This window comes from Polyodon spathula, chromosome 2, assembly GCF_017654505.1.
Source record: "Polyodon spathula isolate WHYD16114869_AA chromosome 2, ASM1765450v1, whole genome shotgun sequence".
In the NCBI taxonomy this organism is placed as follows: Eukaryota; Metazoa; Chordata; class Actinopteri; order Acipenseriformes; family Polyodontidae; genus Polyodon; species Polyodon spathula.
Genome location: NC_054535.1, coordinates 71,052,211 through 71,066,246, shown reverse-complemented (window position 1 = coordinate 71,066,246; position 14,036 = coordinate 71,052,211). Strand labels below are relative to the sequence as shown.

Here is a 14,036-nt window from a genome sequence, read left to right as displayed (position 1 = left end):
AAGCCATCTTGAGGAGGCGCACTACTGGTACAGCATGATGCTTATTAGAGAAACTCTTTCTCTTGAGGACGATCTTGAGTAAGCGTTGAAAGATGTATTTCCCTGGGGATTTATATATAATATTGTCACCAAATTATGATTAAAATGCGATACGGCCAGCACAGGATACAGCACAGAAAAGTTTATTTGTTTCTTGTAAATAGTGCTGGTGTTCCTGTAACCCTTACAATTTTCAATGCTCAGTTTTCTGCAATTGTTTAGTTTGTCAAAGCAATCCTAAATTAGCTCAGGTGTAACCAATCGCCTTCAAAATCACACACCAAGTTAAGTGGCCTCCACCTGTGTTAAATTGTAGTGATTCACATGATTTCAGGATAAATTCAGCAGTTCCTGTAGGTTCCCTCTGCTGGGTAGTGCATTTCAAAGCAAAGACTCAACCATGAGCACCAAGGCGCTTTCAAAAGAACTCTGGGACAAAGTTGTTGAAAGGCACAGATCAGGGGATGGGTATAAAAAAAATATCAAAGGCCTTGAATATCCCTTAGAGCATGTTCAAGACGATTATTAAGAAGTGGAAGGTGTATGGCACCGCCAAGACCCTGCCTAGTTCAGGCCGTCTCTCCAAACTGGATGACTGAACAAGAAGGAGACTGATCAGAGAGTCTACAGGCTTTTATGGCCAAGACTGGTCAAAGTGTGCATGTGACAACAATATCTAAAGCACTCCACAAATCTGGCCTGTATGTTAGGGTGGCAAGAAGGAAGCCATTACTCAAGAAAGCCCACCTTGATCCCGTTTTGAAGTATGTAAAAAATCACTTGGGAGATTCGGTAGCCATGTGGCGAAAAGTTTTGTGGTCTGACGAAACTAAAATGGAACTTTTTGTCCTAAATGCGAAGTATTGTGTTTGGCGCAAACCCAACACAGCGCATCACCCAAAGAACACCATCTCTACTGTGAAGCATGGTGGTGGCAGCATCATGTTATGGGGATGTTTCTCATTGGCAGGGACTCGGGCACTTGTCAGGATAGAAGGGAAAATTAATGGAGCAAAGTACGAAGTCCTTGAGGAAAACCTGCTGCCCTCTGCAAGAGAGCTGAAACTGGGACGGAAGTTCACCTTTCAGCATGGCAACGACCCAAAGCACACAACCAAAGCTATACTGGAGTGGCTAGAAACAAAAAGGTAAATATCCTTGAGTGGCTCAGTCAGAGCCCCGACCTAAATCCAACTGAAAATTTGTGGCATGACTTGAAGATTGCTGTCCATCAACGCTCCCCAAGGAACTTGACAGAGCTTGAACAGTTTTCTAAAGAAGAATGGTTAAATATTGCCAGATTTGGGTGGGCAAAGTTGGTGGAGACCTATCTCAACAGACTCACAGCTGTAACTGCTGCCAAAGGTGCTTCCACCAAGTATTAACTCAGGGAGGTGGAGACCTATCCAATTATGATCTTTCAGTTTCGTAGTTTTAATATATAATTATTTTCTTAATAAAAACTTTTTTCCCCTTAACAGTGTTGAGTATGTGTGTAGATAAGTGGAAAAAAAATCCGTATTTAAATGCGTGAAACTCTGAGGCACTGACACAACAAAATGAAAAAAGTTCAAGGGGGTGTAGACTTTCTATAGGCACTGTATATCGAAGCATAATAAAGTATAGTTAAAGAATGGAGATATAAGTAAGGTAACAAATGGTAAAACCATGGTAACCCTTATCAACCTGAAACTACAACATTCCTGTGTACATTATTTATTTCTTTTAATTATTATTTCTTTCTTGGCAGATGCCCTTATCCAGGGCGACTTACAGTTGTTACAAAATATTGCATTATAAAATACTGTATTCCTTCGAATTTAGGATGCGCTTTAACCATCTTTTGCTTCTCAAGAATAGCCTGTGTCTTAAATTTGAGTACAGTATAGTGATGCATGTATTAAAATCGCCAACAAATGACTTGACTACCCAAGTACACAAACAGCAACTTGTCTGACTGCCGGGAAAAGACGTCAAAGGCGTCTGCCCGAATACACAAGCAGCAACGCGACACTGCTGAGAAAGAAACAAACCAAGCTTCCTGAGGAATTGCAAGAGAAACATTTACAATTCGGAAATTCTGATCAGACCCCTGTATTTTTTGACATTCCAAGCAATGTTCAATGCTGTTGTGTTTGATGGGTTACATGTTGCCTGATGTCATGGAATGTTGTGTCATGCTTGCTGTTGCCAGGATGTGTGATTCCGTAAGTGAGTGAGTGGTGTGTGTACAACAGAGATGCCATCTTAAATATTATATAATGCGCAGCACAATAAACTAGCTCCATGGTTAAGCTACAACTACAGTTTCTTATCAGTTTTGTGCAATACAACAGCGTAATTGAGGTTGTTTCTTTGCAAATGCATATTTATCTGATGTTTTATTTTTTCTTCAAATTGAGGGTGGTAAATTTGGACTGCGTCTTAAATTCGAGGGCGTCTTAAATTCGAAGGAATACGGTATCACATTATAAAATATCACATTACAGAATATCGTAATACAGATAAGAGCAGTTATTAAAGTATAATAACCATGGTAAACTTGATGCAGGTTGTTTTCACAAGTAACTCATGTTGTCTCCTCGAGTCAGCCTCGAGTCCTGTAAAAACATGCCTTTCCAGGTAGAATAAGAGAAACAAAAACAAGCCACCCTTCTCTACGATGAAATGCTAGACAGGAATGACAGCACGCGGCAGAGGATGAGGCCAGTTTTACCAGACCTTGATCATTTCTGATTCCTGTGCGGCATTAGGCGCATGACAGGTGTGCTGAAGAATGCAGCAGTGTAAGTGCTTTAGAGAAGAGTCCCATTCAAAGGAGGCAGCGCTCTTCCTAATCTTGGTAAGAGTGACGGGCACAAGTAAAGCTGATTAGCAATGAAGCAGGAAGCAGAGCTCTTCCTAAACTTGGTAAGGGTGACGAACACCAAGTAAAGCTGATTAGCAGTGAAGCATGATGCAGAGCTCTTCCTAAACTTGGTAAGAGTGATGATCACAATGTACAGCCGATTAGCAATGAAGCAGAGTTCTTCCTAAACTTGGTAAGCATTACGAGCACAAAGTAAAGCTGATTAGCAGTGAAACATGAAGCAGAGCTCTTCCTAAACTTGGCAAGAGTGACGATCACAAAGTAAGGCTGAATAGCAATGAAGCAAAACTCTTCCTAATCTTGGTAAGAGTGACAGACACAAAGTAAAGCTGATTAGGAATGAAGCATGAAGCAGAGCTCTTCCTAAACTTGGTAAGGGTGACGAGCACAAAGTAAAGCTGATTAGCAATAAAGCATGTAGCAGAGCTCTTGCTAAACTTGGTAAGGGTGACGAGCACCAAGTAAAGCTGATTAGTAATGAAGCAGAGCTCTTCCTAATCTTGGTAAGAGTGACAGACACAAAGTAAAGCCGATTAGCACTGAAGCATGAAGCAGATCTCATCCTAAACTTGGTAAGAGTGATGATCACAAAGTAAAGCTGATTAGCACTGAAGGGCTGGAGAAGTGCTCAAGGGGTTCAGAACGGGTTGCCATGTGATTTGGTTGTGAAATGTAGGCAGGTCTGATGACATTTGAATGTTCTTTTCTATCATTCAGGCAGTAATAGGAAGGTGAAACAGAACTATCTGTACATTTTCCTAGGCTTTGCTGTGGTAATTAAACAAAGTGTGATCCTGCAGGTATTCCAGACTTGCTGGGATGCAGACATTGCTGGCACATGACGTGGATGTGCGCACTGGCTATTCCTAGTGCCAGCATCCCTTCAACACAAATACACACACGCGCTGTGTCACTTGACAAGCATGCTGGTTCATCAATTAGACTTTTTTTCTGTTACCACACCTCAATGCTCTTGCCAAGATTTGATTATTTTTTTGTTGTTGTCATTTTTACAAATATTAATTAATAGTGAAAGCAAATGTGAAGATTTCTCTTCCCGGCTTCATTCCCAAACCTATAGCTGTTTAAATGAATGTAATGTTCTAATACTAATACTCAATGTGCTGTACAAGTGAGCAGTGATTTTTGAAGCTATATTCCAGTATTATCTCAAGGTCAGTATATAATGTGCTGACACCCTGAGGAATCGCCTTTTACTTGATTTCACATTCCAAGGACTATTACTCTAGGTTGATTTGTGCAATTGCCGCTTGATCTTTTGGTGTATCATATATTATAAGGACTACGATTTTATCACGGAGGTCACAGAAATCATAAAAATCTTGAATTTTTATGAATCTGTGAAATCTTGGAAATGATGTAAAACACATCTGGTTAGGCACTGCCTTTATTTCCTTTAAAAATGCAGTGAAAATACAAATCTGCAGTATCTGTAAATTTTTTGGTTCTGTATGCACAACGTATTTACATATTTTTTGAAGAACTGATTTTTAAAAAAAAAAAAAGAAATTGATTTTAAGGCTTGTCCATTTGCAGGGACAGTCAGAAATGTGGATGATCAAATGCTTACAGGTTCTTCATAAATATACTTTAACATTGTTTTGTATAATGAAATATGCCCATTCTTGTATTGATATGTACTGGTGTCACATGGTAGATCTTGCCCCATGTCATTTCTTTATCCTGATAAACTACCACATGGTAGATCTTCCCCTGTGTCACTTCTTTACCCTGAGTAACTACCACATGGTAGATCTTCCCCCGTGTCATTTCTTTACCCTGATAAACTACCACATGGTAGATCTTCCCCTGTGTCATTTCTTTACCCTGAGAAACTACCACGTGGTAGATCTTGCCCCGTGTCATTTCTTTACCCTGAGAAACTACCACGTGGTAGATCTTCCCTTGTCACTTCTTTACCCTGAGAAACTACCACATGGTAGATCTTGCCCCGTGTCACTTCTTTACCCTGAGAAACTACCATGTGGTAGGTCTTCCCCAATGTCATTTCTTTACCCTGATAAACTACCACATGGTAGATCTTACCCTGGGTCAATTTTTTACCCTGGATAGATAAAATACCACATGGTAGATCTTCCCCACCATGGCTGACTGGCCCAAAAGAACCCAGTCTCTGCATCCCTAGTTAAAAGTGCCTATCACCTTGAGCTATGCAGGCTATGTGATTTGCAGTGCTGTTCATTGCAAACAAACTTTTAAGTGCTACATATTGTATTGAACCATGGTTCCTGCAGGCAGGGACACCCACAGGCGGAGGTGGGATGCGAACCTGGGACCTCTCGCTCTGAAGCATAGTGCTGATACCGCTGTACAAAAGAGCTGGCTCCCTTGCAGGAGCTGGTATCTGGCTTATGTCTTCTTATAACCTTAAACCTTATTTTTTTCAATACCAGCATACACAAAGGTGTGGTCAGAAATTCGGAAGCTAACAATTAACCATTGGGAAACTGTGACCTTTAGTGGAGAGCAGATCATGCGCAGTGCCTAGGCTAATGACATTCGTTGCTCTAGTGAAATGCTTGTGTGCCATGAAGGATGATACGCTGACATTCAATTGGTATAAAAGAACAATGCTACTAAAATTTCAGAAGTCAAAACAGACAAAGATAACTTGAAAAAAAGAGTAATAAGCTGTCTAATTGTGCGAGTGAGAGACAACAGTACAGTCAGCAGTCCAGTAAGGTTGAGGAGCTGTTTCTGTAGTACACTACACTTTAACAAGTAATGGGCTTGGGAATTGCTGCCTGCTTTACCTGACTCAGAATCCTTGCTTACAAAGTATCTTTATTCCTGTTGGAGAACCACTGGATTAAGCAATCTGCTTAACAAGGACCGGTCATCAATGATGACATGTTTTAAAAAGCATCGAACCTGCCTTGAGTTAAACACAGAAAGTGATGAGATGGAAGAAGGGACTAGAGCTTGTTATGATTTGCTGTTTGACATTGCTGGGAACTCCACGTGGAGTTCCTATTGGTTGACAGATTGTCTCACGGCTCAGTAATGTGCTGGTGGTTCGTCAGGTTATAGCTCTCACTACCAGACTATAAATCACAGCATAAACTTCGTGCATTCAGCATACTATAATGCTTGGAACTGTAGCTGCCAGTCTCATGAGATGATGACGTTACTGGTCAGTGCTGCCAGTGTCTCCCCAACCTAGGCTCTACTACAGTGAAATACATTAGCTGTGAAGTCTTGTGACAGAAATGCAATGAGTTCTGGTTGTAAATCTCCCACCCGACCTGCGAGGGTGCTAAATAGCGAAAGGAGAAGTCTCTGGACAGGCTGGCCTGACAGTCCGTTTCCGGGGTCGGGAAGTCAGTCAGTCTCCAAGGAAGCGAGACTGTGTTGCAGGAATATATTGACCTGGAAGGTAAACGAGGTAGCAGCTGCCAGCAATAGACGCAGCTGCAATCGTTTACCAAGGGGTTGTGCGGGATAGCATAAAAGGGGCCAGAGAAACGCTAAGCTTTTCCTTCGCTTGGTTTGAGATACAAGGAACTGAAAGGATCAGGGGATTGTCCCTTAAAGTGAAAGTGAAAGTATTTGTGAGTGTTTTGTGTTTTCATATTGTCTGTTAGTAATTGTCTGTGTTTGTTAAACCACCAGACAGCTAACACGAATCCGGAGCTGTCGCTTGGGGCCAGCACCAAAACCGGATCATCACTGCACTTTCACTCACTGTTTGTAGATGTTATCACCCACTACGAGCACTACAATACGCACCCAGACTGGTGACCGTGTTCTGTATTGTATTGGTTCTATAGGATGATGCAATATTTTTAGCCATAGCTGTAGGGTATATAATACAGTGACATTCATTCTAACAAGAGAAACCTATGCTGGCTAAATGAAACCTGATGTGATGTCAGCATTGGATGAATAAACTGTAACTCTTTGCAATCTTCCAGGACAGGAAATCTGAAAGCACTTCAGTTACCTGTATTAATTGCAGCTGTAGTGTGAGTTTTATTGCTGTAAATGTCTGTAATATGGTGTATGTTAATGACAATAGCACTGTTGTAAAGTGGTAAATGTCTTTGGAAACACAAACCAATGGCATACCCTTTGTTGATTGGTTGTTAACTAAGTAAGTAAGTATGGTTGTTTATTTATATAGCGCCTTTCATACAACAGTATATCAAAGCACTTTACAGGTCAATAAAACAAAGAATTACAATAATATGCATTAAAACAATTAATATATATATTTGAACAAGTTATAGTAAAATAAATCAGAACACCAAAAAAAACCCATCAATATTAGTAGAGTAATCAAAAGAGAAGAACACTTAACATTGTCTATAAAATGCTAGGTTAAAAAAAAGTGAGTTTTTAAACTTGATTTAAAAATATGAAGTGACTGTGCATCTCTGATATCAGATGGTAGTTTATTCTATAAGGTGGGAGCTTGTAACTGAAAGCTCTTTCTCCTTTCCTTTTTGTCTTAATCTTTGGGAGGGACAGAAGACCAGAATCAGCTGACCTTAAAGCAGTTCTAAGTACATACAGGGACAACAGCTCTTTACATAGTCAGATGCCAGGCCATGACGTGTTTTACAAGTGAAAAGTAGGATCTTATAATGAACTCTGTATCTTACTGGAAGCCAGCGTGGAAGCTATGTGGTCACAAAAGCATAAATTAGCTTCTCAGAATCAGAAAATGAAAGACAAGACCTAATCTTAGTAGTATTTCGTAGATGATAAAAAGACACTTTGGTGACATTACGGATATAAGCCTCAAAACATAAATCAGAATCAAATATGAATCCTCCATTTCTGGCTTCTGATTTCAGGTTTGAATTTAAATTACTCAATTCTGTTGTCAGAGAATTGGCAAATTCCAGTTGTTGCTGAGAACCCAAAATGCAAACTTCTGTCTTATCTGATTTTAATTGCAAAAAATTAAGCCATCCAGATATTTACATCATTCAGACACTGAATTAAATCTGAGACTGCAGATGTATCCCCAGGTTTTACAGAAATATAAAGCAGTGTATGATCAGGATAAATGTGAAAATGTACACTATGTTTACACTACAAGTATTTGTAAATGACCCTAGTGCTGAATCTCCCAAGGACAGAAAGATCTGTCTATTAGTAAAATATAATTTAAAGCAGTTTAGTACAGTTCCAGAAAACCCTAACCAGTTTTAAGGTGATCCATTAAAATGGTATTATCAACGGTATACTGCACTTAGGTCTAACAAAACCAGAATTGAAATATACTCAGAGTCTGCATTTACCATGAAGTCATTTACAACTCTAACCGGTGCAGTCTCTACTATGAACGAGTCGAAAACCTGATTGGAACTTTAAGAACTTTATTGTTCTCAAGAAACACATTAAGTTGATTGGCTTCTGCCTTCTCCATGATCTTAGCTATAAAAGGTACATTGGAAATTGGTTTAAAATTGCACGAAATTGTAGAGCTAAATGAGATTTTTTGAGTAACAGCTTAACCACGAGAGTTTTAAAAGCAGTTGGGATTGTTCCAGTTGACACAGATTTGTTAATAATTTGCACTCCAGTGGGAAACAAGATCTGAGGTTGTTTTGATTGGAAACTTGCTTAAAGATGTAGATTTGAAGTGACCGTTACTTATCGCCTGCATCAGCATGAGCCAGGAAATGTACAGAACCTCTGGCAAGTTTATTCAAACTTAGGATATTGATATTATTCTTTAATTAAAATGAAATTTCATATTAGTTTAGTTTTTAATATTCCTCAGGTTAAAGATTTAGGTCAAGAGTTAAAGCATTTGGAAATTATGTTCCTAACCAAAATAGGATAAAAGCATTTTCTCAGATTTCATTTACAAGCAATTCTCAAATGCTCATCCTCTGCTGCATCTGAACATATGTCTGAACGTCAACCGGATGCATGCAGATCTGATTGCAGCCAGTGCATGCAACACAGTGGGGAATGTAAGGGTTAGGGTTCTGTGTCAACCGGATGCATGCAGATCTGATTGCAGCCAGTGCATGCAACACAGTGGGGAATGTAAGGGTTAGGGTTCTGTGTCAACCGGACGCATGCAGATCTGATTGCAGCCAGTGCATGCAACACAGTGGGGAATGCAAGGGTTAGGGTTCTGTATCAACTGGAATCATGCAGATCTGGTTGCAGCCAGTGCATGCAACACAGTGGGGAATTGTAAGGGTTAGGGATTAGGGTTCTGTGTCAACCAGACACATTCAGGTCTGATTTCAGGCAGTGCATACGATACAGCGGGGAATGTAAAGGTTAGGGGTTAGGGTTCTGTATCAACCGGACGCATGCAGATCTAATTGCAGACAGTGTATGCAACACAGTGGGGAATGTAAGGGTTAGAATTCTGTGTCAATCGGACGCATGCAGATCTGATTTCAGGTAGTGTATGTGACTCGGTAGGGAAGGTAAGACATAGGTATCTGATCTCCGATTAGCGTACTTATGAACACCCTCCCAATGTGTTTGTAATGCTGATATTGTACTGTACTTCACAAACTCACGCTTTCACAAAGCTACAACTCATAAGTTACATCTGCATGAATCTGTTCAAGACTGCTGTTAAATATGCCAATAACCTCTTTGCTTTGTTTTGCAAGGGGCTGACAATATAAAGAAGTACTGGAGTCGATATTACCAAGGCTCCCAAGGGGTGATCTTCGTACTGGACAGTGCTTCTTCAGAAGAGGAGCTAGAAATAGCAAGAAACGAGCTTCACTCAGCCCTGCAGCACCCCCAGCTCTGTATACTGCCTTTCTTAATACTGGCCAACCATCAAGACAAGCCAGCAGCCCGCTCTCTACAAGAGGTAAGCTTCCAAACCAACATGTGCTTGTTCTCTGAGAAGAGGCTGCATTTCTCCAGTGGGAAGAAAGCCAGGTAAAATGCTCTGCTCCGCTTCCACAGGTCGAGGTTTTGCTGAAGGATGTTTAAAGGGTTATTCCCAGGGCATCAAGGAGATGTTTTCTATCCACTGCCTGCGTCACAGTATATCCTGTGTTTCATAACACAGCCTCTGCAGAGGGATAGGAATAATAAACAACAACAAAAAATCATTTAATCAATGAAATGTTTCCACTCTGTAAAGTAACCCTGTAAATGAGTGACTCATCAAGGAAAAAGAAAGCGAGTAGCTTCGGCTAAAAGGGAACAATAAATGCACTCTGGTAGCCCTGTAAGTGTCAAACTCTTTCCCAGTGTGTGATGAGCCCGGCTTGTGTGGGCTGGTGCTCGCCTTCCACCTCAGTGCTTGGCTCTTTCTGAGCCCCATTAGAGCCTGTAGTTGAACTGAATCCAAAACTGTGACTTAACAGAAACCTTGCTTTTGTTTTAAGCTCGGTGCTATTTCTAAACCCATCCAATACTATTGAAACAGTGTTTTTGAAACCCGTTTGTTTGATTTCATATCCATTTTCTTAATATTCAGGAGACATCACTTGATAGGGAATACGTTTGTATTTTTTACACACATTTTGTAAACCTGTAACGGCAGAAATTATTTTTTAAACAGTGGAACATATCCTGAACTGCAGTGTGTGATGGGTTATTGGAACAGTGTCTGAGCTGGGATTCATGTATAATTCAGAAACAGCAAACGACTCCATATCCATGGGCTGGATCTGAAAACATTCACTTTGTGCTACACTACAGAAGCAAAGATGTGAAGTCCTCATTGCTTACAACTCAGTATACTATGCAATGAGTCGTAATGTATTACAGACAATAGCTAAAGTGTGTTTTTATAAAAATGTTGCAATAGTTTGAAATTGGCCAGAACATGTATGCATGCAAATCCCACTGGCTTTATGTTCTGCTGACACTGATTTGGGTGACCCCGCGTCAGTTACTTCTTGTTTATCAGTTGGCAGGACTAGTTCAGAATGGGTTCAAACATTCTGAAGAAGTTACTGTGTCTGTTTGTGGATCCCGGAAGTAGTAGGCGGATGTTTTGTTGCAATACATTGGTGTACTTTGTAAATGTTTACACTGCACGGGTGCATCCTGTTCTGAGGATTCGTGTGATGAAGAGGATCATATTCGTGGTGGAGGTGTTATTTATTATTGCTGATTTGTAAACTGTTTAGTTCTATGTATGTATGTACATGTAAAGGTCAGTTCAGGCAATCCTAGTGTATTACTGTTCTAAATCTATCCATTAAGCTTGGCTATTTAAAGTAGTTTTGTTGTAATTCAGCTACACGTGAATGATGTTAGTGAAAATGGAGTGACTGATTTAACTGTTTTTAAACACTCATCGTATAATTTGTGCTTGCTATCAACATTTTAGATTGCTGTACTGTACGTTTTTTTTAAGCTGCAGTATCCTATACCTTTATGGATGTACTTTTTAAAAAAAAAAGCTGTATGGGAGGGAGACTGCCAGCCAGGGTCTATTTAACCTGCTTTAAAATCAGCTTGAGATGTGAGAGTTTCAGAGGAGCGGGACAGTGTGACAGCCAGGGAGATCGTTCTGGGGTCTATTTCACCTGCTTTAAAATCAGCTTGAGATGTGAGAGTTTCAGAGGGGCGGGACACTATTTATACAGCAGAGGCTTCCGAGACACGGCTTTCCTGTACTGAACAGCTATTGTCATCACGATGGATTCGATAAGCTAAGACTGCATGGTCTCTACATAGAGACTTCTAGCAATGCACAAGACTAGAAGAGTATCCACCACAATGAGGTTTTATTAATGGTCTCAGCACTGAACATAAGAACATAAGAACATAAGAAAGTTTACAAACGAGAGGAGGCCATTCGGCCCATCTTGCTCGTTTGGTTGTTAGTAGCTTATTGATCCCAAAATCTCATCAAGCAGCTTCTTGAAGGATCCCAGGGTGTCAGCTTCAACAACATTACTGGGGAGTTGATTCCAGACCCTCACAATTCTCTGTGTAAAAAAGTGTCTCCTATTTTCTGTTCTGAATGCCCCTTTTTCTAAACTCCATTTGTGACCCCTGGTCCTTGTTTCTTTTTTCAGGCTGAAAAAGTCCCTTGGGTCGACACTGTCAATACCTTTTAGAATTTTGAATGCTTGAATTAGGTCGCCACGTAGTCTTCTTTGTTCAAGACTGAACAGATTCAATTCTTTTAGCCTGTCTGCATATGACATGCCTTTTAAGCCGGGAATAATTCTGGTCGCTCTTCTTTGCACTCTTTCTAGAGCAGCAATATCTTTTTTATAGCGAGGTGACCAGAACTGCACACAATATTCAAGATGAGGTCTTACAAGTGCATTGTACAGTTTTAACATTACTTCCCTTGATTTAAAATTAAACCCTTTTCACAATGTATCCGAGCATCTTGTTAGCCTTTTTTATAGCTTCCCCACATTGTCTAGATGAAGACATTTCTGAGTCAACAAAAACTCCTAGGTCTTTTTCATAGATTCCTTCTCCAATTTCAATATCTCCCATATGATATTTATAATGTACATTTTTATTTCCTGCGTGCAGTACCTTACACTTTTCTCTATTAAATGTCATTTGCCATGTGTCTGCCCAGTTCTGAATCTTGTCTAGATCATTTTGAATGACCTTTGCTGCTGCAACAGTGTTTGCCACTCCTCCTACTTTTGTGTCGTCTGCAAATTTAACAAGTTTGCTTACTATACCAGAATCTAAATCATTAATGTAGATTAGGAATAGCAGAGGACCTAATACTGATCCCTATGGTACACCACTGGTTACCACACTCCATTCTGAGGTTTTTCCTCTAATCAGTACTTTCTGTTTTCTACATGTTAACCACTCCCTAATCCATGTACATGTGTTTCCTTGAATCCCAACTGCGTTCAGTTTGAGAATTAATCTTTTGTGCGGGACTTTGTCAAAAGCTTTCTGGAAATCTAAATAAACCATGTCATATGCTTTGCAATTATCCATTATCGATGTTGCATCCTCAAAAAAATCAAGCAAGTTAGTTAGGCACGATCTCCCTTTCCTAAAACCATGTTGACTGTCTCCCAGGACCCTGTTACCACATAGGTAATTTTCCATTTTGGCTCTTATTTTAGTTTCCATAAGTTTGCATATAATAGAAGTCAGGCTTACTGGTCAGTAGTTACCTGGTTCAGTTTTTGTTTCCCTTTTTGTGGATCGGTATTACGTTTGCAATTTTCCAGTCTGTCGGTACCACCCCTGTGTCAAGAGACTGCTGCATGATCTTGGTTAGCGGTTTGTAAATTACTTCTTTCATTTCTTTGAGTACTACTGGGAGGATCTCATCCGGCCCAGGGGATTTGTTTATTTTAAGAGCTCCTAGTCCCTTTAACACTTCTGCCTCAGTTATGCTAAAGTTATTTAAAACTGGATAGGAACTGGATGACATGTGGGGCATGTTGTCAGTATCTTCCTTTGTAAAAACTTGTGAAAAGTAATCATTTAACATATTTGCTATTTTTTTTTCTTCCTCTACTGATTTTGCCATTTGTATCTCTTAAACATTTAATCTCCTCACTGTGTTTTTTTTTTTTTTTTTTTTTTTTTTTTTTTTTTTTTTTTTTTTTTTTTTTTTTTGAATTTTCTCTTGCTGTTGTAATATTGGAAAAACATTTTGGAATTTGGTTTTAGCTCCCTTAGCAATGTTCATTTCTATTTCTCTCTTGCTTTTCTAGCACTTCTCTTTAATCTCCTCTTTGACTTGCTGTTGTAATATTGGAAAAACATTCTGTTGTTTTAGCTCTTTCTGTGTATTTCTTTCTCTCTTGGTCCTTTTTTTGAATTTGCTCTGTAACTCTTTCTGTGCCTTTCTTTTTGGTCCTTTTTTAATGCTCTGTAAAGTGCCTTTTTTCGCTGATTATTTTTTTTAATTGATCTATTAAACCATTTTGGCAATTTAGTTTTACATTTAGATTTGTCTACTTTAGGGATGTAATTGTTTTGCGCCTCTAGTACTACGTTTTTGAAGAACAACCATCCTTCTTCTGTGGGTGTTTTCTCTATTTTACTCCAATCTACTTCTGTTAGTCTCTGTTTCATGCCTTCATAGTTTGCTTTTCTAAAATTGTAAACCTTAGCTTTAGTCTTTACTTTTGGGGATTTAAAAAACACTTCAAATGAGAACTGGAGACATCTTTTTTAGTTATTCTAT

General features: G+C 39.5%; 1 protein-coding gene across 6 annotated transcripts in view; it reads left to right on the top strand.

Moving 5' to 3' along the window:
* The window catches only part of LOC121299835 (ADP-ribosylation factor-like protein 15), a 152,043-nt gene that overhangs the window by 33,984 nt on the left and 104,023 nt on the right, over positions 1 to 14,036 (top strand). For all 6 annotated transcript variants that reach the window (XM_041228010.1, XM_041227982.1, XM_041227972.1 and 3 more), the window contains one exon: positions 9,544 to 9,752. In XM_041228010.1, the coding sequence (XP_041083944.1) occupies positions 9,544 to 9,752 (209 nt within the window). The remainder of the gene's footprint in view (positions 1 to 9,543; positions 9,753 to 14,036) is intronic.